The following is a 25,870-nucleotide window of genomic DNA, read 5'->3' on the forward strand; positions in this document are numbered from 1 at the left end:
TTTCAATTTTCAAATATTTATTCTGACATTTTCAGTAATGCTTCGGTGAGATGACTGACATCAAAGTTTAATAATAAATAAAAAATAATGGTGGAACATTTTGAGACTTTAGGTTTACAAACTATAATTCTAGTAGGAATAATATTTGTTTTGAAACAGTGGAAACCTATTATAATTTCTAACCCTTAATTATTTGCATAAAATTTTTATTCACAATTTATTTACATTAATGCAGCACACCTTGTTCATAAAATTGTACCTTTGTGCACTTCTAAATTGTAAAACCTCCTGCTTACTAATGACTCATGTATTTTTCTTTGAAAGCAGTATGGATGCGTCTATGTGCTTGTTCTTTTTTATCAAAACAGAATGAATCACAGATCATACTAGAGATATTAACCCTTGCATCCTTCTGTCACTTCTGAAACAAAAATAGCATTTTAACACTGCCATTTTTGTAGGGAAAAAGCGCTACCTTACTATGCTGAAAAATAAAGTTTTCAGACTGAAATTCATGGCACTTTTTGACAGCCAGAGAAAGTGGAGTGATTTAATAGCATGCTAGTTCATTCTATCAAAATCCTCAGTCTATTCATCTGTCACCCAGCTCTAGAAGGTGGATGAAAAGAAAGCAGCTGAGCAGTTTCAATGACACAAGTAAATCAAAGGAGGATTTTATTGCTATGGGGTTTTGAAATCTATTGCATACTGTTTTTTTTGCAGTTGAGGGTTCTTCCGTGTGGGATTTTCCACATTTAGCAGAAGTAACTCTACATCTTTGTAGTCTCTGTGTTCTAGGCTGTGTTGTATGTTAACAAATTTATTTGTGGTTCAGCTGGAGGTATCCAGAATTGTAAAAAGAAAATATTTCCATTTGCTGGGCTGAGGTTAGGTATGATTTATGAATGGGCTTTTTTTCCATGGGGTGGACCAGTCTGTCCTCTATTTTAAGAGTAGGTCTTTCAAATGTGTGTCTCAGCAGTTTTGCATCTCTCAGTTATATTTGCATAACAGAACAACATAATAGATTTGGAAAGGACCTTGTTGGTCTTTTAGTCCAACGCCCTGCTCATGCAGCAGACCCTACACCATTTCTGACAAGTGGCCGTCCAGTCTCTTCTTGAAAGCCTCCAGTGATGAAGCACCCACAACTTCTGAAGGCAAGCTGTTCCATTGATTGTTCCCGCTGTCAGAATTTTTTTTATTTCTAGGTTGAATATCTCCTTGATTAGTTTCTATCCATGTCTGTTTCTATTCATGTTTCTATCCATGTTCTGTGTCTGGCCTTTGGTCCATCAAATATTGGAATGCTGCTGTCATGTCATCCCTGGTCCTTCTCTTCATGAGAATAGCCATGCCCAGATCGTGCCACTATTCTTTATATGTTTTAGCCTCCAGTCCCCTAATCATCTTTGTTTCTCTTCTCTGCACTCTTTATAGAGTCTCAACATCGTTTTTATAGTGCGATGACCAAAACTGGATGCAGTATTCCACGTATGGCCTTACTAAGGTTTTATAGAGTGGTATAATATCTCATGTAATCTTGATTCAATTCCTCTATTAATGCAACCTAGGACTGCATTGGCTTTTTTGGCTGCTGCTGCACGCTGCTTACTCATATTTATTTGGTTGTCCACTAGGACTTCAAGATTCCTCTCACAATTACTGCTGTTAAGCCAGGTTTCACCTAATCAGTACCTGTACTTTTGGGTTTTCTTGTCTAAGACCTAACGGTTGGCTATTCCTGCCACCTTAGTATAATTTGCAAGTTTGACGAGTTCCTCTTCTACTCCCTACTTGAAGAGGAGAGGAGAATTAAAGGCAAATGCAGACAGCCTGATTTTTTATTGGGCAATCTTTCCAGACGTCCAGTTTGCTTTAGTTCTTCTGATTCACTCTGAGATAAAAGCAGCATTGCTAGTATAATTGTCTCATATCTGCACAACATTCTTATCATTCCTCTACAGTCTTCATATCCTCCAAGTACCCCTTTCACCCCTTCGTCATCTAACTCATTAACAGTTTCCAGGCTGGTTTTCAACTTTGAAAATATCTAAACAAGTTCCTATTGAGTTGTTAATTTACTTTTGTCTTGAGGTCCTTTCATTGGATGACTGATTGACTGCATTTTTATTATTATCCTTCTCTTTTCCTGCTAGAGATTTTGCGCTTCTTTTGGATTCCTACTTTCCGGCAAAATTAGGTGGGATAAGTTAGTTTCCCTTCTAGCTCTTAGATTGTATGAATATAAAAGGACCCCTCCACCCGTGTTATAAATCCAGAGTGTGAAGTCCTGGTTTCCTTTGAAGCTTAGTCTCTGGAGGTAAATCAAATTGCCTCCCTCCCAGTTTTCCTCCTTTGAAAAAATTATGTTTCTATTTGTTATCCTGGTGATGAGCTCAGACCATCTGCTCAGCAAAGAAGCAAACATCTCTGCAGCCAAAAAAGCTACATAGCTCCACACAAGCAATCAAATAATCATCCTGAAAATTAGCAGATCTCCCCCACAATGCAGCAACTCCCTTGCAAACTCCTTTGTACTTGTTATATTTTGGGCACTTTTATGAACAATATTTTTCTTCATCTTGTTTAGCAGATAGGGTTTGCTGATTCTTTGAAATTATGAGCAAAATTTAGGAAATCAAAAGGTATCAATGTTCTTTTTCTAAATATCAATAACTGCTCTGGAAGTTGTTTGACTTCTTGCTTTTGCTTCTCTTGAAATATAGTTATTCATGCTCTTATATCTTTTTTCTTTTCAAAATTTAATTTGCATCTTTGTTTTATCACTTTTATTTTTTAACTTAAGTAGAAATGGTTAATATCCATTGCTGGAGATTGGACTAAATCAACTATTAACTCTGAAAAGGATTAGTTTTTCTTATATATGTATTATCCAATGATGGATAACAAAAATAAAAATAAAACTGACCACATGCTTGATTTGTATGTAGACCAACTTTCAGATTCTCACCAACTTCACAATTAAAACAACTATAATTTTATTTTAAGAAATAAAACCATGTTTTAATTAGCATTTCTAACATAAATTTTATCTTCTATTCTAGAAGTAATAAAGTTTTCTATTGTTTTGGGTCAGCTTCTCGTACAAAGCAATAGACGCCTAACAATTTAGACTAGTGTTTTCCAACTAAGCAATTTTAAAACACGTAGACTTCAATTCCCAGAATTCACCAGCCAACATGGCTGGTTGGAGAATTCTAGAAGTTCAAGTCCTCACATCTTAAAGTTGCCAAGTTTGAGAAACACCAATTTAGACAATGCTACCCCAGAACTAAATCTACTATCAGCATTAGTCTCCATTTGACATGACATAAGAGGGCAGACTTCATGTCTTTATTCATCAAAGACGCATTGTTATTCTTGAAAATTTAAAGAATTAAAGCCAGTAGCATTATTATATGGCAAAATTTGGAAAACTTACCTCAATAATACAGCTTTGGATATTTATGAAAATTCTTTATCTCCATAGTTTCCCCATATATTCATATATCTTTGAAACAGAAAAATCAATACAATTCAGTTGTACTGGAGGTTAGTATCATCACTGTCTATTTTTCCTTGAAGATTGAAACAAGATACTGTCAGCATTCCAACTAACCAACTCCAAACCAATAAACTCCGAGACAGGCTTTTCCTCAAAGTTCCATTTTATAAATTGTCATATTGGCATGCCTGGGAAAACCCAAATCTAAGAGTTTCAGGTTTTCCCTTCCCCAAAAGAAAATAAAAAATCCATGCCCTGCACCAATCAGTCCCTCATATGGCCCAATCAAATCACCGTCCCATCTGGAGACATTCCTCCAGACACTCTCCTCCAGGTGCAGGACAACATGTCCTTGACTCTGAGAAAGAATGTTGCTGAGTTTAATCTTCTACCTCACTATGAAATGCCCCCTCCCAAATCTCCAGGCACTAAATTGGCAGCCTCAAAGCTTCCAAGTAAAAAATGGCTTTCAAGATTGACAGGTACTTTAGATGGGTTGTTGATTGCATTAGAAATGTCAACTAGAAATTAGAAACTGACCTATTTAGGTTTAATTAAGATGTCCCCTTAGACTAACCATTTTCCCAATCAGGTATTAACGAATCATATAATAGAAGTTCAAGATTTATATAAAGATTCCCCCCCCCTCCTTTTTTTCTCCTTGCCGTTTCCCACTGATCGAGAGCCATTGATAAAGCATCATCATTTTGTCATCTGTTTTTGCATTCGTTCTCAACTGTCATGAGAGACCTTGGAGCAAGGACAGTTCTTTCCTCTTGACGTGTTTGGCTGATGAATTCCATTCACACAATCAATGCCTGCCTGAAAAATAGTTTGCTAGTTGATAAAAGGCAGCATTGCTCTGACAAGATATGAGCTATATGAAGCACTGCACCTGACTAAATTCTCTTTCGTCGTTCCATGAATCCAAAACAATTTTATTGCTGTTCCACTTTATATATTTTATTGTATGCTTCTTGGTCTCTTCACAATATTGCAAATGACAGAAAGCAAAGACCTCAGTGGAGTGCACTATGGCATTTGATCTACTTATGCATTTTGAAAAATAAGCAAGCACTGAAGAAATAAGACAGTTTTGAGGGAGACTAAGTTCTTCCAGCAATGGGTAGATTATTAGAGGCAATTAAAGAGGATAAAACAAACCTGAAGTGCTACAGAACACAAGTAATAGAAAGAAAAGCCTGAAATGGTTTAACCAAATTATTTCCAAATTCATTCATTCTAAAGATTCTATGCAAGTTTATGTGCCGTAACTGGTTTTCTAGACATTCTCTGAAACATTTAGCTTTCTTATAAACCTAAGCAGATTTAAGCTTATGCATTTCCTCTACCTTTCATTTTCTCCAAATCTGTTTTGCAAGAATTTTAACCATTTAGCTAGTAAAGCAGAGTACATTTGGGGAGCTAAGAAATGTTTTTCCTTCAACAAATGCATGATTATATTTGGGTATTTTCTTTTATCTAAAATCAATTTCTAGGAATAGAGCAATAAAGGTTCTTTACCCTGTTAGTAGAAATAATTTGGTCACATCTTCAAATTTACTAGCTAATCAGAACCATGTTATGATTATTCCTACACTGTTTTTTTTAATTAGTTCAGAGTGAATCAAATCTGGCATTAAGATTTCTCTGAATTTCCTAATAATGTACATGTTAGTTGGAAGGATTAAGCTAGATTTTCCCTGACAATGCTACTTTAATGCAAGCAAGATATTCTGATGTGATACATCCAATGCTTTACTATCCATTTAGAGTAAGCTTATATTGACTATGCAGTTTTTAGTAGCCTCACTTAAAATAGCAAATATCTGGCTTTAGCTACTTACTTACTGTTTGCCTATATACTGTCAAATATATGTGTAATTCTGTTTCACTTTTATAGTTCATATTTTTTTGAAATACTTAACAGATCTTATCTCTCTAAACAAAGAAAATGCAGAAACAAAATATGGTAAGGAAGTTCTCAACACCCAACATTTACTCATACTCAATCAGATTTATTTCTAAATGAATATGTTTATGATTTTTCTGATTATTGTTAACTTATCTATGAAGCTTTATAATATATTCAGAATTTTCATATATTGGAAAAATTGGAAAAACATCTTAAATTTAATAGGCCATATTTTAAGCTAAACTTTTTTTTGTGTTAAACCTTGTGAATTCCTTAGCACCTACATGTTTTTAGAATGTTTTCTGAATATGTTGGTGAATGACAACTTTTACAAGATAAAAACTATATGTAAAAATAACAATGCAGACCTCAACAAAATATTTTAATTTTATTATTCTGATACAGAAACCTTTGCATATCAGTATTTACATATGAAGTCAGAGGCTTCAAAAGATTTTCAGATTTTAAGAAATATAACAGGAAACCGGATTTCAGGTTCTATTTATACTAGATAATTCTTTTCCTCATTTTCATTATATGATTTTATTTTAAATGATTCTTCCAAAATTTAAGTTCTGCGGTGCAGATTATTGGTTTTAACAATTTTGTTTCAACCAAAAGCAACATGTTGTCTATTTTTAAAGAAAAGCATACTTAGTACAGCAAATTTGTAATTGAAATATCTTAAGCAACTGTTGCTTAAGAATGAAATTTGAAGAAGTTGTGGCTGCTTCAATGCTATTGTCTGTTGCTACACCTGCACTCCCATAATCTGACCTGCTCCCATTGTGTGCCTTCCCTGACTCACACAGCATTTTTGTGCACCCCCATATGCCCTTCCTGACTGTACTGCTCCCCAATTTGGCATTTCTTGTGCACCCTTCCCAACCTACACTGCCCTCTGAGTGTTGTCCCTAACTTGCATGATGCTTCTTGTGATCTTCCAAGCAATCTCAGGCACACTTCCTAACTCATGCCACCGCCTTGCATGCTATCCCCAACTGATACGGCACCTCTCACACACACCCCTGCACCATTCTCACATTCTTCTTCCCTCTACAACCCCTTGCATGCCCTACTTGACTGTGCAGCATCTCTTACACATCCCTATGATCCACTCATTCTTCTTGATCTGCATTGCCCCCACCCCCTTCAGCACAACCCACATGATACCTCTCAACAAGATACCTTTCTTAGACTATGCCACCCATCCTTATGCCATGTGTTACCTGTGATGTACACCCAACCCCTCCCAAACCACGTGGCACCTCTCATGCATCCCTTTTCCTTCCTCCCTCCCTCCTTCCCCCACTTACCTGCCTGATGTTCTCGGACTTGTAACTTCCTACTGGCTTGTCCACTGACTTTCTCCCTGCAAGCTTCCCACAAGCAAAGTAAATGGGAAAGTTGGCAGGAATTTGAGAGAGAGAAAGAAGGAAGAAAAATAATGACAGAATGAAAGTAAGGCAGGAATGAGGCAGGGAAGGAAAGAGGAAGGAGGGAGAGAAGAAAGGATGGAAGCATAGAAAAAACAGTGGAAGGGAAGGAAGAAGGGGTGGGAGAAAGAGAAGGAAGATAATGATGGAGAAGGGGAAAGGGAGAAGGGAAGGGAATGCTCTCTGCCAGTTTCCCACAAGAAAACTCATTGGGGGAGCCAGCAGGAAGTTGAAAGTTGCTCCTGCTCCCATTGGTTTTTTGCCCACCCATGGTCATTCTTTCTTGATTCAGGTAAGGAAGTATCTCTAAAATAATAATCCAATGGGGCGCATGTTGTCCAGTATAAACCAACATTCCCAAATAGGAAATAGGCATTCTAACTGTACCTCCAAAGTGCAGCAACATAAACACGTATATACACAATCTGACACACACCTTTACCAGCATTGTATCCATCCTATTTACGGAGCTAATATAAATTAATTATTTCTCACTGATATCAATACAAAGAATTTCATGTTATTTTTCCCTAAAAGACCAGAGCTTCTAATAGAAAAAATGCTTGTTTTCTTTCCAAACTTGCTAGTGCAAATCCACCAGGAATTGGATGTGAAGATTTCTTTGCTTTTTATTTTTTTTTCCTGTAATCAGTAACATTGATGTGTTCATTTCAGTTTGGCAGGCTAAAGAAAACCCTCCAATTAAAAAAATGATTTGATGATACTGGATACTGAATGGACTGGGTGACTGATTAGAGTATTTTAATGGGAAGACAATTCGACAATAATATGACTTTTTTCTAGGTGTGCTCTACTTGTGGCCCAATTTGCCTATTTTTATGACATTGCCAATAATATTTTTGTACCCAGAAAAATGAATTGGGTCTCCTTGGTCTGCCAAGCATAGATGATGGGCTGTATTCCAGCTAGCATCGCTCATATTATACAGGCCTACCTCAGCCCATCCTTATTTGAGCGGATACAAATATAAAGAAACTGTACTTATCTAACAAAAACTCTTGGGCTGATCTTAAGTATAGTATCTTAATAATAAGGCTAGAAAGTATACTCTAAATTTCTTCTGTGAAACAATGTCATCACAGTAACAAATGGGGGTCTTCATTCATGAAATATGCAATGATACATAATTCTTCATCATCCTTCTGCTAAAAATAGATGTCATCATTTTTGAACTCTGGTAAACATTTGTATTTGCTTGGAGAAATCTGGACACAAGCCAAGTTAGGTTCACAGGGACAGCTGTGATGCATTCTTCTTCCCCAAAATGGAACCTGGAAAGAAATATTTTAGAGTTAAGACATAGAGTGACTCCCCCCAAAACTGAGCAATGTTTTGATTCAGTGCCCATTAATGTACTTTCCACACTTCGAGCTGTTTCATAGATATGCCATATCAGTTATTCTATCTTCTTTGTAGCATATGGCAATATTAACTATTTCCATAGCATGGTTACATTATGAAAGCATCAGCTTTGAAGAATCAGTTCAAATATTAGCTAACTCCCACGTGGCAGTTTGCTAGATAAAGCATTTCAATAGCTTCAACCAACTACACATTATAAGTTGGTTACCCAAGTTGTGAGTGTCTTTGGTAGATAGCAAGATACTTCTGTTAGTTACAAATATTTTATCATTTTCTCTGTCTCCTTAAAGAAGCGATACTGGATGTACTAGAAAACAAATTGTAGTAAATAATCATGATTAATAAGGAGGAATGAACCAGTAAATACAAAAAAGAAATTATTCTGTCTGCATAACAGGCAATAAATAGGATATGTAAATGTGTTTAAATCTATCAGTTAATAAATACATTCATGATATAATGGTGCCTTTTCCAATCTTCTGCTCTAAGAATGTGAATTCTGGAGGTGCAACTGTAACACATTCAGAAATTTCAGAAGTTTAAATCAAATTAAAAATTAAAAAGCTTAAGTTAAAAGGACAATTGATCCACTGAAATTTATGCTACAACTTTGTGGTTTTTGTTCCCACTTATTTCAATGGGGATTGTGCAACTAACAGTCTGGATTCAACTTTAACTTAGAAGTTAAAGGAAGTTTTTGAAATAAAAATAAAAATATTTGTTTAACATCCTTTTACATCACATTCTATGTAAAATTATTTAGCTAACACTGGATATCTTTAGGTATTATAAGAGGAACTTTAGTCATTGTAACCATCATAATTCAGTTCAGAAAGGTGGCAATTAGGAGCCCAATAGAAATGAAAGCACTCAATTTAAAAGAAGTACCCCAATATAAGGAATAGATGACCTGATTCCTTCCAGATGTTTGTGATCACATCTCCCATTTTGTCTTGGTTGAGTTCAAATTCAAATCCATCTGAAAGATACTATGTTGCTTGCCCCAGATCAAAGAAATGTGTGTTTCAAATGTGATTTTTAAATAATCTTCTCTGTCTAGAAGAACATAAGGGCCTAAATATCCTAATAGTTGGTCTTTCTCTTTAAAAAAAATGGTTAAATGAGACAAGATAAAGTAAAAGCAGATAATAACATGCTGATTAAGTTCTAGAATGCAAAATACTAGTTCACCTTAGATCTTTTATAAGGATATCGTATAATAGGAATAATGATAAAAAACTTTCTTAACTTTTGTAGAAAGAATATTATTTTATACAGTTTGGTTTATTGCTAATATTTCTATTAATTTTTTTCTATATTTAACATTATACAAGAACTAGAATATTACATAATAGACTAACTTTATGACTTAAAGGATGACAGTCTTCTCCAAAGATGCCCATTGGTGTGCAAATTCGAAGACTTTGGATCCAGAGACTAACAGCACAGCACATGCCTCCACCACATTGCAGATCTCTGTCACAAGCCTTTAATGCAATACACAGATATATAGCATTAGATATATAAAAGAAACAATCAAACGATCTCAGGCTATTCCATTTGCTCATACATCTATAAGAGAGATGTTGCTTACAAAAAAAAAAATCAAATCAGAGATATAAAACTGAGCAAGCAACTACTGAAATAATTTGAGTTATATCTTCTAGAGCAGTAGCCCCAACCTTTTGGGCACCAAGGACCAGTTCCATGGAGAGAGGTTTCACATGCTGCCTGCATCCCATGGATGAGGGAGTAGAGATAGCTGAGGGGAATGTGTAGCCAAAATAACATTCATTCTTCTGGGAACCAAGGACATTCCCACCAGCACCTGGAGAGGCCTGGAGGGAAGTCACCCAGGAGGGAGAGTGTGACCTAATTGGGGCCTGTGATGGTTGTGTGTAATGGGAAGGGAGCGCTTTGGACTTTGAATTGGGTGGAGAAAACCCAGGGGACTTCAAAGTCGGTTTTTCACCAGCTGTGCCAATATGACATTTCTAATAACTCTGTACTTTGAGGAAGCCTCTGTCCTTGGAGTTTTGATTCCATTTGGGCTGTTATTTGGAACCCTGACACGTCACTTGTTTGTGCGGATTAGTTTCTGTCATGTTGCAGACCTGGGCCAGTCCTCGGACCGGGGGTTGGGGACCTCTGTTCTAGAGGAACCCTACATCTAATGCTGTAAAAGTTGCTGCTTCTCTAACAGAGTGAGCCACAGTTTCCCTTGGTACCTGCTTGTCATTGAAGGAATGTGTCAGGATCATAGATGCTCTGCGCCACCTATTGATGGTGGACCAAGAAATTCACTTTTCAGGATTCTTCACTTTGAGAAAAAAATTCTCTATCTAGCATCCTCCAGGCATATATTTCAAATAAATACATTTGACTCCCTAACATAAAAATTAGATGAAGACTACCCTAAGTGGAAAACAGATAGGGTTCCCCTAAAAGAGGTAGCCCTCAGCTATCTTATGTCAGCTCCATAAGGTAGACTAAATTAAGAAACAGACACCCTATAGGCCTAAAACTATTTTTATTAGAACAGCTATAGTAATAGAATTATGCAAGTCTGAATATGCTTCCTCTTCTGCCTCCTTTATCTTCATGTGATGGAGGGATTGTCTGAAGCATTTTTGTCTTCTATCATTACAAAAGGATTGACTGGAGAATTGCTCATCTTTCCCTATCTCTCTGAAGAACTTCAGTGTGCATTTTGTGTGGAAGGTCTGATAATTTAGCCAGACTGCCAAAACAGTGTCTGTGTTCTTTTCACCATTCATTGAGCAACTGTTCCAAGCTAGGGTGGCACTGAACAAATAATACATACAGCCATTTTCAGCACCCCCATGGGCACAAGATTAAAATTTAGCCTCTTCTAGGAATGTATTCTTGATGGTTTTAAGCCAGATAAGTGAACCTGAAATTTCTTAACTATTGAACTTACAAGGGACACCCAGCCTGGCCCTTTGCAAAGAAAAAGAAGAGGAAAAATGCCGAAGGCAGGAGAATGTTTTGTTTTTGGAATCAAGGATTATTCTTTCTTTTCTTTCTTTTTCTTTCTCCTCTTTATCCTCCTCCTCCTCTCCTCCCTCCCTCCCTCCCTTCTCAATGACTCTGTTAGATGCTGTTTCAGATAAATCACAGGTTCCTTCTGTCTCACTTTTAACAATCAACTGAATGGATTTACGTGAAACACATATGTTCTTTAATAGATATAAAAACTAAACAGTTTTAATAAAGTTGGAAATATAGACATAAAAGGCAATGAAAGGCAAATTGAAAATGGAGAACCAGCACAAGTAATTTTATAGATATGAGTAAAAATGATATTAACATTTTGAGAGACAAAGTATTGCTTTAATTTATTTAATAAAATGTTTCCAGGGAACTCTAGGAACAGATTTGATATTGGCAAATATGAAATGATTTGAATTATTGAGGACTACACTGTTATATTACTGCACTTATTTTGGCTTCTCTTTTATTTCAGGTTTTAAGATTACTAAATATTATAAGGTTTTTCCACAATGGCATAATAAATAAGTGGAATGACTTCATGAGCTGATAATGGTGCTGAGGGACACATTAATGCACATTAAAACAAATGTTCTGTTTAGAGGGTTTCATTATGAATATAATTACACTATATTCTACTCCACAACTATGTAATTTCAGCAATAAAATTGATAGCATCACATGTATTTATTAAATAGTTGTTGTCTGAAGAAAAAACAGTCCAGATTCTCCACATAATAATATTACATTTCAGAAATAAATTTTGTAGACAAATGCTATAAAGAATGAAAGGCTGGCAAGTAGACTGGCTCCTTTGAATCTCTCTGGAAGAGGAAAGATTGGGAAATTGCCCAATGAGCGCTCTGAATGGTAGTTCCTTGTAAGGAGACTGTAAAATAGCAGTCTCCCATGGTTCTGGGCACCAGAGGCTGAGGGAGATGATATCTGAGGTCTCACCAGTGACAGCATGTTTTAGAAGGACCCTAAACCAGCTAAACTTACTTTCTAATCACATTCAGAAAAGTTCAGTTTAATAACTTTATAGATATTAGAGACCTTCAAAATAGTGAGCTTAATATGACACCTGTCGACTATTACTTTATTTGGATTTAATACATTTTAAGCAGAAATTTAAAATAATATACAATTGTTTAAATTGTATTGTAAAATAATATACAATTGACAAAAGCAAAAAAGGGAGATTTTGATTTAAGAAAGTTTAAAACAGATTGGAAGATGAATATTGGTTATTTTTATGGTAAGTTTTTTTTTTTAAAAAAAACAAGTAGATAATTTAATAATATACTTGTGGGAAATGACTGAAACTGAACTAAAACCCTATTAGAAACTGAAGGTTGCAAATGGACCTAATAAAAAACTAAAGGATGAGGCGGAAAGAGTTAAAATGGTTAAGCCAGCTCTAAATTTTTCTTAAAGAGTTTTGAAACATGGACTGAAAATATATTAATAACCAATACATATTTCAATAGATAGACTTTTAGAACATGATGAGAAAATTTTTACAAATGTTTACCTACATAAACATTATAGAATTCAAACACATGGAAGAAACTGCAATTACCAAAATGTGTATACAAAAGAGAAATCAAGAAAAGGATCTGGACATGGAACAGCTGTGGTAAGAAATCCTAGACAATGCTTCCTTATGGGACTTACAAAGTAGCTGAAAGGTTTGAAGACTCCTTTTAAATGCAAAAATATGATGAAAAATCAAATCCTGCAATATCATTAGAATGATTTTAATGATCAAGATTATGTAGAGCAAAAAAGACATATACATTTGGGCTACTTGAACAGGGATAAACTATTGATATTTCTGGACCTTTTGCTGAACTGGGATTGAAAATATGATTTCTGGGTTTCATATAGATAAAAATTAGATAAAAAATAAAAAGGGAGAAGGGAAGGCTTTTTTTAAAAATTTGCAACTTTAAAAGAGAGTGAAAGTATATTAGCTTATGCTTGATGTGTCATGAATGTTCAAAGCCACTTCATTACAGTATTGTCTTTGCTGTCTTCTACCTTTCTTTTTCTTTTTCATTTTTCTGTATCTTCTGAACTTTTATTTTTGTTTTTCTTTAGTTTGTATTAGTTTTTGCTGTTTATTAAACATAGCAATATAAACTTGTATTAGCTTTTACTATATTCATTAAAAACTTCAGTTAAAATACTAACCAGAAAATTAAGACAAAAAATTAGATCAATTCATATATCAATGTGGGTAAAAAATCCTAATTCAGCTTCCAAAAGCTTTCCTTGTCAAGTCATTACCTTCTTATCAACATTTTAATTCAATTATCACACATTCATGTTTCAGATGTCTAAAATTTATAGATGTTTCAATTCACTGGTGTTTGTAAGTTCATGATGAACCAAAAAGTGAAGTTCTTCTAGGATATTTTGCAAGTACATGAAGTACTACACTATTTTTGGTTGAAAGAGAAATTCAGTGGTCTGTTGTGGGCCAGGCAGCATGTAGTTTGATTTGCCTCATGTAACCACATACAGGAGCTGCCGAAAGGACACAATCTGATTCAAATCACTGCTGACCAGAGGTTGCCTGTCTTCAATGTAGTTCCTTGAGCCAATATGGGCAAAACCAGAGATGGTATTCAGCAGGTTCTGACCAATTCTGGAGAACTGGTAGCAGAAATTTTAAGTTCGGAGAACTGGCAAATCCCACCTGACTGGCCCCACCCCCATCTATTCTCTATCTCCCGAGTTCCAGTTAGTCGGCTGGGTCTTCTTTTGTTGCCCTGCATAGGAGAATGGAGCTGGAAAGCAGGTTAGTGGGGTGCGGAGGGAATGGGATTTTGCAGTATCCTTACCATGCCTATCAAGCCAAGCCACGCCCACCAAGCCATGCCTACAGAACCAGTAGAACAAATGCTTGAATCCTATCACTGGGTAAAACATGAATGAGGCAACTTCTTTTTTCTTCTTCATAAAAATGGTATTAAATGTTCAAAATATGCTAGAATGTTAGAAGGGGAGCAGACGGACTCATTTCCATAGAAATGCTGTCGGAGTATTCAAGCTATTATTTCTTTATTTTCTTGGCAGAGAATGTGGGTCCAGTATCCTCTCTGGTGGGGAATATCCTTGCCAAATTTCAAGGAGCTATATTGGATTGTATATAGAAAAACTGATCTCAAAGAATACTAACACTTCTTGAATGTAGTAAGTGATTGTTGAAGTGAGCAATAGAAATGTAAGAGACAAACTCATCTTTTCAATAAATAAATCTCTTTTCAGCTACCCCAAGAACCCAGATTTGTCACAGAATTCAGTAGTGCTTCTTCCTTTCCACTCGACATGTTATTCTATGTCGATGATCAAAGCCCTTCTCCCAATTTCTTTGTGGCATGACTGCTATTATAGCAGTACAGTTGCATCCCAGGGCTCTAGGAGATCAGAAATGAAGCCTGGAGATACTCATTCAGGACTGAAATAATTTCAGAGTTCTCCCTTTTTCTCCCGGATAAATGAAAACATGCTTTGTATTATGCAGATGCCAAACTTCAGCAGAATCTAATGAATTTGGTGTCACAGGAACAAGCTTCCTTCCTGATGCATTGGTCAAGATGCTAAACTAGGCCTGGGCAGTCCACCCTCAGCCATGGAAACTCACTGCAGGACTTTGATACGGGCTTTTTCTCACAGTCCAACATGCTCATAGGAATGTTGTGGGGATAAAGTGAAGGGGAATACAGGAGCTTATAACAACTACTTGTTTTAACAACTATTATTGTTTTAAAATATATCACCCAACAGTATAACACAAGGGCCTTCAAACTTGGCAAGTTTAAGACTTGTGGACTTCAACTCCCAGAATTCCTGAGCTAACATGACTGGAAGAGGAATTCTGGGAGTTGAAGTCCACAAGTCTTAAAATTGTCAAGTTTGAAGACCCCTGGTATAACATATAAAGAGGTTTTCCCCTCCTCCCCAAGATTTAAAGTTGTACAGAATCTTACCTCCATTTTAAATGTATTTATTGTGGACATTTTATACAGTCTCAAATCTTAAACAAGTAACTCTAATAAACATAAAAAATAATCATAATTTATACCCCAATATGTAGCAGTATAAAATACAATTAAAAAAAACCATCACATCATAACTGAGAATTTCAAAAACAAGTCACAGTTGGGCTTCACTAAGGTTTGCCCCCAAAGAACCAGGTCTTAATGGCTGTCTGAAAGGCCAAGAGGGTTAGGATCTTCTGAATCTCAGGCACTAGGTCAGAGAATGGCTCTCAGTATGTGAGGAAGAGAAGATCTGTTTTCATCTGACACTCAGACAAAACTCCTCATTTGGTGCAATTAGTCATAATAAACATTGTACAACTATAATGGAATAAAAATCCAATAAACAGATTTTTTTAAAAAATGAAGTAGACAGTTCACTCAGTTTAATAGTAGAGAGAGAAAAGTGTTTAAAGTCTAGGTGCTGAATTCCCAATCCAAACAATTTACTATTAAATCTTTATAATACTCAGAATGCCGCAAGCAGTGCATTTAATGACAAGAGTAATTAGTAGTTGTTGTTCACACATATAGACATACATACACATAAAGTTTCTTTCTGAGACTGGCAGCAGGAAAAAGGAAAACAAGACAGGTTTCAATCACTGAATTAACACTTTTAAAAGTATCTTCCTGTCAGAAAATACCAGAAACAACTCCTTCATTCTGTTTAGGTTATAGATTAATTGGATAAGCATTAAGAATTTAACACCCCCAGATATTAGTTTATGTACTATGTTTGCTTCATTAAGTACACAGCAGATTTTATGGCAGAATAATGGATATTTTAGAGTTGGTTGTTGCAATGGTTAAACTACTGGGATAGAAACTGGGAGACTGTGAGTTCTAGTCACACCTTAGGTGCAAAAGCAGCTGGGTGATCCTAGACCAGTCACTTTTTCAGCCCTAGAAGGCAGTGACAAATCACTTCTAAAGTCTTGCAGAAGAAAAGTATAGATTGCACAGACCGTCCAACCTATACTGACTAAAAGGTGTGCGTGCACACATACACACAAAAACCTATTTCCCATGGTTAACTTAGACTTAGAAGACTTACAATAAGAGAGTTGGAAGGGACCTTGTAGGTCATCTAGTAGTCCAACTCCCTGTTCAAGCAGGAGACTGTCAACTCATAAAATATTTCTATGGTCTTTTTAGAATTGCCAACAGAAAGGGAGGGGGGGAAAGGGGTTTGAAAGCACTGCGGCAGCTTGGAAATGGAAAATGCATTCCATAAATAGTTTTCAAAGATAGTAACTAGGTGACTGAAATTTCTGCTGCACAAAATTCTAACTGGAGAACATGATGGATGACTCTTGGCTATGGTTGTGTCTCATTGGAAATTATGAATTATGATACACCCGGGTGGGGGCCGGGGGGAACAACCAGGGTCAAGGGTGACAATGAATTATGTGTCTCTAGAGTTGGCGACATCCAGGCAGTGCTGGACATGTTAACTCTCAATAATTCCTTTTGAAGTTTTGGAAATTTGGCTCAAGACTTCTGACAGAGACCCTATACCATTTCTGACAAGTGGCTGTCTAGTTTCTTCTTGAAAGCCTCCAGTGATGAAGCACCCACAACTTCTGAAGACAAGCTGTTCCATTAGTTTATTGTTTTCACCGTCAGAGAAGTTCTTATTTCTAGGTAAAATCTCTCCATGATCAGTTTCCATCCACTGCTATCATGTCACCCCGATCTTTCTTTTCACTAGACTAGTAATGCCCAGTTCTTGTAACCGTTCTTCATATGTTTTAGCCTCCAGGCCCCTAATCATCTTTGCCAGTCTTCTTTGCACTACATCCTTCAACACCTTGAATCTCCAAATACCTACGCAAGGGGCTTCTTTGTAGACTTCAGTTCAGCATTCAATACCATCATTCCAGACATTCTTCTAACTAAACTAATCCAGCTAGTGGTACCTGAACACACTTGTAAGTGGATCATAAGCTTCCTAACAGACAGGAAGTAGCAGGTGAAGCTAGGCAGAATCACATCTGATACCTGCACAATTAGCACAGCCCATCCCCCAAGGCTGTGTGCTTTCTCCACTTTTCTTCTCCCTATATACCAATGACTGCATCTCAAAAGATCCATCTGTTAAAATACTGAAGTTTGCAGATGACACAACAGTGATTGGTCTCATTTGAGACAGTGATGAATCTGTATACAGACAGGAGGTTGTATAACTTGCCTTGTGGTGTAACTGGAACAATCTGGAACTGAACACACTCAAAACCGTAGAAATGGTGGTAGATTTTAGAAGAAACCCTCTCATACTATCACCTCTTACAATACTAGACAACACAGTATCAACAGTAGAGGCCTTCAAATTTCAAGGTTCTATTATATCACATGATCTAAAATGGACACCTAACATCAAAAACATCATCAAAAAAGCACAACAAAGAATGTTCTTTCTGTGCCAACTCAGAAAGCTCAAACTGCCCAAGGAGCTGCTGATACAGTTCTACAGAGGAATTATTGAGTTTGTCATCTGCACCTCTATAACTGTCTGGCCTGGTTCTGCAACCTAACAAGACAGACTTCAGTAATTAGGACTGCAAAAAAAACAACAACACAATTACTACCAACCTGCCTTCCATCAAGGACCTGTATACTGCACAAGTCAAAAAGAAGGCTGTGAAAATATTTACAGACCCCTCACATCCCAGACATAAACTGTTTCAATTCCTTCCCTCAAAATGATGCTATAGAGCAGGGGTCCCCAACCACATTTCCTACCGGGCCGCCGGTTCGCTGGGCGCCGCCATCTTGTTTGACGAGAAAGTGCTTCCGGGTGAGCTTTTCCAGTTGGAAAGCGGCGTTTGGGTCCTGAAGGAATCCTCGCGCCTTAGTTTCATTGAAGGGGGGGGGGCTTTGAATGAAACTAAGGCATGAGGATTCTTTCAGCACCCAAAGCAAGGCGAGCCGAGTGACCGTCCTGAAGCAAAGCCCATCGACAAAGGTACAAAGGAGGAGTTGAAGATGGCGGGGAGAAGCGGGGGACGGCTGGCTGGCCGGTCGCTCGGCTCACCTTGCCTCGTCATGCATGCTGATGCCAGTACTGGACCACTGATCATTTTGTGATGCCGGTACCGGGCTGTGGCACAAAAAAGGTTGGGGGGCACTGCTATAGAGCACTGCATACCAGAACAACTAGAAAGCCATCACTTTGCTAAATAAATAATTTCCTCAATACTGTCCAACTATTTATAAAGTCTGCACTACTACTACCTTCTCATTTCTCATCACCCATCCCCTCCCACTTGTGACTGTAACTTTGTCGCTTGTATCCTTATCTCTATTTTGACTGTTTCCTAGTAGGATTTGGTTGCTTATTGTACCCTATGACTATTATTAAATGTTGTATCTTATGATTCTTGACTTTTGACGAATGGATCTTTTCTTTTATTACACTGAGAGCTTTTGCACCAAGACAAATTCCTTGTGTGTCCAATCACACTTGGTCAATAAAGAATTCTATTCTAATTCTGTTTTCTGTAATGAAAATAAATTTCAGAAACAAAAATATATATTTGTACAAACAGAAATACTGCTAGAAAGTTATAGACATTTCTACTGCTCTTTCATTAATAAGCCAATGATATTTACTTTCCTATAGTTTTAGACACATTCTAATCCCAAGTCCGAAATTTCCTCTTGGCAACATTTTATCATTGGATCTCTTTCTTACAGAAGAACTGGACTGTGGTAATTTAGGAAATGTGTTTGAGATGGAACTACTGTTTTTTTTTTCCAAATAGCTTTTGCTTTGCTCTGTAGCTATCATCTTTCCTCCCGCCTATTTAATGCTTCTAACCACGACAAGATCTCAGTTCCTGGACTAAGGTTTAGAAAAAATGCATCCCTACTTCAATATAATAGGGAATAAGATAGCCAGTCTGGATTAATAGTTAAGGCACCAGGTTAGAAAGCAGAAGACTGTGAGTTCAAATCTGCCTTATGAAAGCCAGCTAGGTGACTTTGGGCCAATCACTGTCTCTCTGCCCAACCTACCTCTCAGGGTTGTTGTTGGGGAAATAAGAGGAAGAAAGTATGTTGGATATATTTATCCCCTGAATTATTTGTAAAAGGAATATAGGTGGGATATAAATAAATTAAGATGGGAGGAATCTAGAGGCAGTCCTCAACTTACATTAACACCGAAATTTCAATTTTAAGTCTTTGTGGTTGTAAATCATCATGTGACTTTATCACAATTTTTATAGCAGTCATAAAATGAATCGTGGTGATTTAATGAATCACATGGTTATAAGTACAAACAACCCTCACAAATGGTATTTTTTGCCACTGTTTTGCTGGAAATTGGCAAAAATTAGCAAGACATGATCACATATTTATGGGACACCAGTCATAAATGTGAGCTAGTTGCCAAGGACATGAATTGTGATCATGGATGTGCGGTGATGTGACATTTTACAATGGTCAGAAGTGCTTTACAAGTTGGAAATCATCCTTTTCAATACCCTCATAACTTTGGACCCTCATTAAACAGTTGTAAGTTAAGGACTGCCTGTATATAGAATAGGGTGTATGGATGTCTTAATTTCATTAATGCTACACAACAGGCTAGTGATCTATGCCACCAGAAATACTGCTACATGTAAAATCTCCATGTTGTTAGTATCTTCATGGTTTAACAAGCAAATGGCACAGGAGGCAGGAGACTGAAAAACTGTGCACAGTGAACGTCTAAAAATTTAAAAATATACAAGGCACATAATTCTTCCCTAAAGCAGTTATGGGGCTTAAATACTATGTAATATTTATAATGTTAGGAATAACAGAATCTTTAGCCAAGGAGAAATCTGGGAAATTTTTGGAACTGTAGCCTAGTTTTCATATTGCAGTGAAATATGACACATTCATAAAACCTGTCTGTTATCAAGACTCTATACACTGATGAATGAATGGCAATGAAAAGTCTTTTAAAATTATGCCCAGACTTTTGCTTTCCTTTTGCAGTTTTTCACAGAATGATACACAAATTGGCAAGGAAATCTGAACCATTTTAACAAAGCCTTTGGGAAGTTCACAACATTTTGAAAAGTTCGCAGAATTGAATTTAGGTGCATGGGGAGTGGGAGAATCTGAAAAACAGAAGAAGTAAAATCTATTTTTATTATTATTATCTCAGAAAGGAATTTTGCAGTACAGTATGGCAGGGAAGCAAATTCACTTTGTTGCCATTCCAGTGTTTTTTTTGGAAATAAGCCATGTTCCTTTGCACATTTGCATTAGCTAAAAACATATTTTTAGCTGAATCTAAGCACATACAAACATATACTGGCAACATTCCCACAGTGTTACCTACATCCCATTCTACAAATTAGACAGCCTTAAATATGTACTCCTTTCCTGTAACTGATGTTAAGCCTGCACAGAGTTGCTCTGTAAGTGAGATGCATTTGATATAAATTTTGCACTTATTGCAACCCTGAAGAAGGGCATCCTGAAGGCATATACGTATAATCTCTTAGTCTTTGTCACTTGTTATCTTGGATGGTTTCTGATAGCTGCAAGGATTAGAAACTGCAGCAACAGACCCAGTTTAGTATAAGGATCAGGACTAGGGCAGCACCTTTTATGGTTTTCTGCTGAGTCAAGGATGGCTAGAAAGCAGGACAACTCAATGGTTGAGAAAGACCCTAAATGTTTACAGTACATCCTGAAGCTAATTTATTTATTTAATTTAGTTAGCACAATCGGTTTGCCTCCAGAAGTTGTGAATGCTGCAACACTGGAGGTTTCAAAGAAGAGATAAGACAAGTGTTTTTCTGAAATGTTATAGTGTTTCTATATCTCAAGGTGCTTTTTCAAGAGGCAACTGAACTTTCTGGTTTTGTTCTTTGAAGACGTTTTGCTTCTTATCCAAGAAACTTCTTCAGCTCTAAACAGACAATTATAAATTTCTAAATAGACATCCACAGACATTTAGTGTCTCTACATAACATTTGAGCAGGGGTGAACTTAATAGCTAGAAGACCTGCAAGGTCCCTTCCAACTCTGTCATACTGTTACTTTCAAGCCTCTATATTAGACACGCATCACGAATTAAGTAAGGAAGGGGAAAGCAACGAGCTTCAAACTTTTCCCCATAAGAAAAAAGTCCTCGAAACAGACCAGATCCAATCGCCGGTGGCAGCAAGGGTCTTTTAAAGGCAACGCGGAAACAGCCGCGGGGAGAGCCGCGCTTGGAAGTTTTCGCAGCAACTAAGGGAGGCTGCTACGAGCACGTGCCTCCTCCCACCCCAAAAGACATGTCATCAGAGCCCCCTCCTCCCCAGTATGCACCTGTTAACAAAGCCTCAAGGACGAACAGTCTGGCCCTTGGCAGATATTCAATGAGACTCCCTTCAGGCTCAAGGACAGGCACCCGCCTCTCCTGTTCCCGCCGCCTGAAAAATCCCCAAGGCTCTTGAACTAATGCCCCCGCCTCTGCAACCAGCCTTGACAATTCGTATCTACTCCCTAATTTCCCCCCACCCCACCTACACACACACAAAACGCAAAACCAGCCCAAGACCCGCAGCCCTGGTCCTTTCCTCTACCCTCCCCCCGCCAAACCCTTCCAACGACTTATTATTATTATTATTATTATTATTATTATTATTATTATTATTATTATTATTATTATTATTATTATTATTATTATTATTATAGAGAGGGCCATCATAAGCGCGCCTTGCTTCTTCCTACTTGCTCTGCCTGCCCTCTGGGCTCAGCGCGATGCCAACCTTCGGGACAATCTTCAATTTTCCCGCCAAAATGGACTGCAGCCTCAGATGGGACGGAGGCGGCGTTCCGTCTTCCCGCCGACTAAAACCATCGGAAGACGAGTCCGCCCAGTCCTTCTTGCCCAAAAATGCCTGCGAGAAGGGCTGGCGCCCGGCTCTCACCCCAGTGATGACCGCCGAGTCCCCCGAGCAGAAGAGCAGAAAGAGGAAGGGAAGGCAGGGCAGGCTCTTCATGGCGTCCTCCGGTATTTTTTTGTTTGTTTTTGTTATGTTATGTCTGTCCCGAGGCTGCGTCGGCAGCTCTGCCCCTCCGGACAGCAGCAACGGGAAGAAGAGCAGAGCTTGAGCTGCGGTCGCCGGAGCCGTTTTAAAGCCCCGGGCTGCCATTCAGAAGCAAGATGAGTCACTTCTCGAGCTACCCCGGCAACGCTGCTGTGCCGTCGGGGAGAGGGACCGGAATCCATACACGCCAATCCATACGAAAGCGCGAGCTGAAATACGAAAGCGCACCTCACCATATAGAGGAGGTACCCGCGGCTGGATACAGAGAAGAGCAACGCAATTCCTGGGAACTAAGGAGAGGCTGAAGGCGATCATGGAAAGGGTTTCAGGGCGATGTGAGTTCCCTTAGGGAAAGCTTTTACAACAGGAGCTGTAGTCTTAGCCAAGGGAACAACAATCACAGTGACACGGTAAAGCACTCAGAAACATACATGCAGATCTCATTAGGCAGTCATCATCTGGCTGAGAGGTAATTTCATGGCCAATTAAGGCATGCAAATAAAAAAGAGACAGAATCTGGTGGTGTAAGATATGTACCCTACTTGGTGTGAGTATGAGGGGCACTACTCAAATTTCTCACACTGTTAAGCATCTTTTAGTACAGTAGTTTGGGACAAATTCCTTGCAACTGTTTTTAGAATCTGCTCTGCCCCTTATTCTCATATCCCTTCTGGGTGTTCCCCAAGTTAAAATAATAGGAAATAAATAAATGGAGAGATAACACCAGACACCAAGCAAGATAAGGCACCTAGCAATATTGAATTGGATACATAAGCAGCAGATTTTCCACTAGAAAATCTCTCATTATGTTGAAAATAGGTAGAAAGATCTATGTCAGTGTTTCTTAAAGTATGGTTGTAGGATCCCTAGGGATCCCCCAAGATCCAGTCAGGGTCCATGAAATATAAATTATTTGCCAGCCTACATTGAAAAAATAATACAATATTAAAGTACCACCACTCAGCAGTAGCAACAGTGAATGCATCGATTTTAGTATTTCATATGATAAATATAGCCCATACAAACAAAAGGGGGTCCTCCATAATTTTTTAAAATGGAAAGGAGTCCTGAGAGAAAAATGGTTACCAAATATTCTATATCCCTAAATATGTTTCAGGATACTGTTAAAGCAGAATAATACAAAAAAGCCTCTTCTCCCCTATGGAACTTTGAAGATCTACTCTTTTAGCATATTATAAAGAAATAGCACTGATATAAGATTTCTTCCTGAAATGAAGTAGTGGGACTCTCTTCTCTTCTCCTGGCCTTCATTCTAAGTATGGTAGAAAATTGGTGTGAAACATGGAAAGAGGAGACAATGTCGAAGGTCACAAAAATCACTCAACATAGCCAGTTTAATGGAAAGAAGGGGTGATGTGATAGCAGTCCTCCAATACCTAAGGGCCGCCACAAAGAAGAGGGGGCAAATGTACTCTCCAAAGCACCTGAAGGCAAAACAAGAAGCAATGGATGGAAACTAATCACGGAGAAAACCTAGAAATAAGGAGAAATTTCCTGATAGTTAGAACAATTAATCAGTAGAATGACCTGCCTTCAGAAGTTGTGAGCACTTCATCACTGGAGGTTTTTAAGAAGAGATTGGACAATTATTTGTCTGAAGTAGTATGGGGGTTGGATTAGAAGATCTCCAAGGTCCCTTCCAATTCTGTTATTCAGTTATTCTAATGCAGAGGTCTCCAAACTTGACAACTTTAAGACTTGTGGGCTTCAATTCCCAGAATTGAAGGAATTCTGGGAGTTGAAGTGCACGAGTCTTAGAGTTGCCAAGTTTAGAGACCTCTGTTCTACAGCATGAAGGAATGTAAAGGACAATGGCTGCACCAGGGCCTTATTTAGGACCATCAGGAACAGGTTTACGCCTTTCAAAACTCGCAAATTTTACCTCTGATCACATCCACAGCAGGTCACCTGACCTCTCAGATACTCTTTGAGCAAGAATGATACTATTCGGACATTATGAAGTTGTGTAGAAGAGCCTTGGTTTCATGCTACTTGAAACCCAATATAACGCAAAACTATTAGTTTCACTTATGGCCTGGGAACATCAGGTTTAGGTAGAAGACTAGATTGTCAGGAGATGACGGGACAAGAGGGGGCAAGGTTTCAAGTTTGAATATTGCTAGGTTGAATAAAGTTTTTGAACTTTATTCAAGTTCAAAATTTATTTGAACTTTCATTTGTACAATGAAAAAAATACTGCAGAATTGAAAAGTTGAAAACAAATATGTGTTCTAAAATAGATATTTGAAGGATAAAGGCTAAGATCTGTGAGCGGTTTTTTATTTGTGTGTCAGTCCTGTTTTTCAAACTGCAGATTCATTTAAAAAAATCTCTTTTTTGTTTGATATATTTTGCACAGATGTATTTTCTTAGCTTTTTCTAAATTCAGACTGCAAAGACATCCTCTATTCCTCCAACACACATATACATGATTTTTAAAATAATCTCATGGTTTATCAGAGGCAGCTTTTCATTCATTTGAAAAGACAATCCTTGTTTCTTTTTAAAATCATGTCTGGCATTACTTTCTTATAAGTTTACTATTAGATGTTTATGATCTAACAATTTGACACTCAAAATTAAAGTCTCAGTCATTAATGCTTGACTCAATCATAATTTTAATCTTAAAAATACCGAGGTCATTTCAAAGGGATGTACGTGGAAATAATTTACTGCAGGAATAAAAGGGCCTTGCAGGAATTCTTGCACTTCTACAGCATTGTTTCTCTTATACTATTGTTCTGAATGGTGGCCAATTTATATTCATTACATAATTTAATAAACATACTGTAAGCAATATTTTTAAAATATATACATTTCTGAGGAAATGGTATCATAGTTCAGTTGTCCCATACAAGAACTTGGCTAAGAATGAAAATTTTAATTTAGTGTGGCTTTCCCTTTAAGTGAAACATGTATGTATTTTGGTATGAAAATTATATTATTTTCATGTTTCTCTTGTTTCAGTTTAGAAAACCAATTCTGAATGCTCACCCACTTCCTGCCTGTTTAGATCACTGATAAAATGCTACTGTGGTGGAGGAGGGGAGAGACCCAATAAATTCAACTCTGCTCAGTGCAGGAACTCATGCAGCAAAGTCAGAATTTTCCTCAGTTATTGCTTTTACTGCAATAATCTTAGGAAGTTTTCCTCAATGTTCACCTGAAATCTACCTTCCTATAATTTTATCATTCTCTTTTCGAGCAACAGAGAATTGTAGTGGCTCATATAATGTCCACTCACCCTGTGCTGTCCAAACAATTGGCTTCATGTCTAATTGATTAAGCAATGACATTTAGCAGGACCTTCTCCATCACTGCACTTGCCCTTTTGATTAGCATCCTGTTGGACATTCATTCCTTCCCCCCACCATTTACTTTTAAGTGCTCCTTAAAATTATGGCTTTCCCTTAAAATGTGAACTTTGGATTAAAATTGATGGAGGAGGTAATGTGGAAAGGTGATCTTGTTTCTTTGGATGGTTGTTGCTCTATGGATCCTTG

At 37.5% G+C, this 25,870-nt stretch overlaps 1 protein-coding gene across 2 annotated transcripts; it reads right to left on the minus strand.

Moving 5' to 3' along the window:
• Positions 1 to 5,888: 5,888 nt before the first annotated feature.
• Positions 5,889 to 22,672, minus strand: PROK2 (prokineticin 2). 2 transcript variants are annotated; one of them, XM_087923687.1, is made up of 3 exons: positions 22,065 to 22,672; positions 9,604 to 9,729; positions 5,889 to 8,151 (listed from the first exon to the last, which is right to left on the minus strand). In XM_087923687.1, exons 1-3 carry the CDS (start codon positions 22,449 to 22,451, stop codon positions 8,026 to 8,028), a joined length of 639 nt encoding a protein of 212 aa, XP_087779813.1. In that variant the 5' UTR covers positions 22,452 to 22,672; the 3' UTR covers positions 5,889 to 8,025. The 2 variants fall into 2 exon arrangements, with proteins under 2 accessions (XP_087779813.1, XP_026578202.1); XM_026722417.2 differs by having other exon boundaries at positions 5,890 to 8,151; positions 22,227 to 22,672.
• Positions 22,673 to 25,870: the final 3,198 nt, after the last annotated feature.

This window comes from Pseudonaja textilis, chromosome 2 (assembly GCF_049901715.1).
Source record: "Pseudonaja textilis isolate UNSWEBS1 chromosome 2, rPseTex1.2, whole genome shotgun sequence".
In the NCBI taxonomy this organism is placed as follows: domain Eukaryota; kingdom Metazoa; phylum Chordata; class Lepidosauria; order Squamata; family Elapidae; genus Pseudonaja; species Pseudonaja textilis.

Bases quoted from the DNA above. Each gene is read 5' to 3' on its own strand.
- PROK2 (XM_087923687.1), bottom strand. From the start codon at position 22,451: ATGGCAGCCCGGGGCTTTAAAACGGCTCCGGCGACCGCAGCTCAAGCT. The intron at 9,730-22,064 runs GTTGGCATCGCG...ATTGCATTAAAG, and splicing joins AATTGAAGATTGTCCCGAAG to GCTTGTGACAGAGATCTGCA. The intron at 8,152-9,603 runs GTTAGTCTATTA...ATTTCTTTCCAG, and splicing joins GTCATCCTTTAAGTCATAAA to GTTCCATTTTGGGGAAGAAG.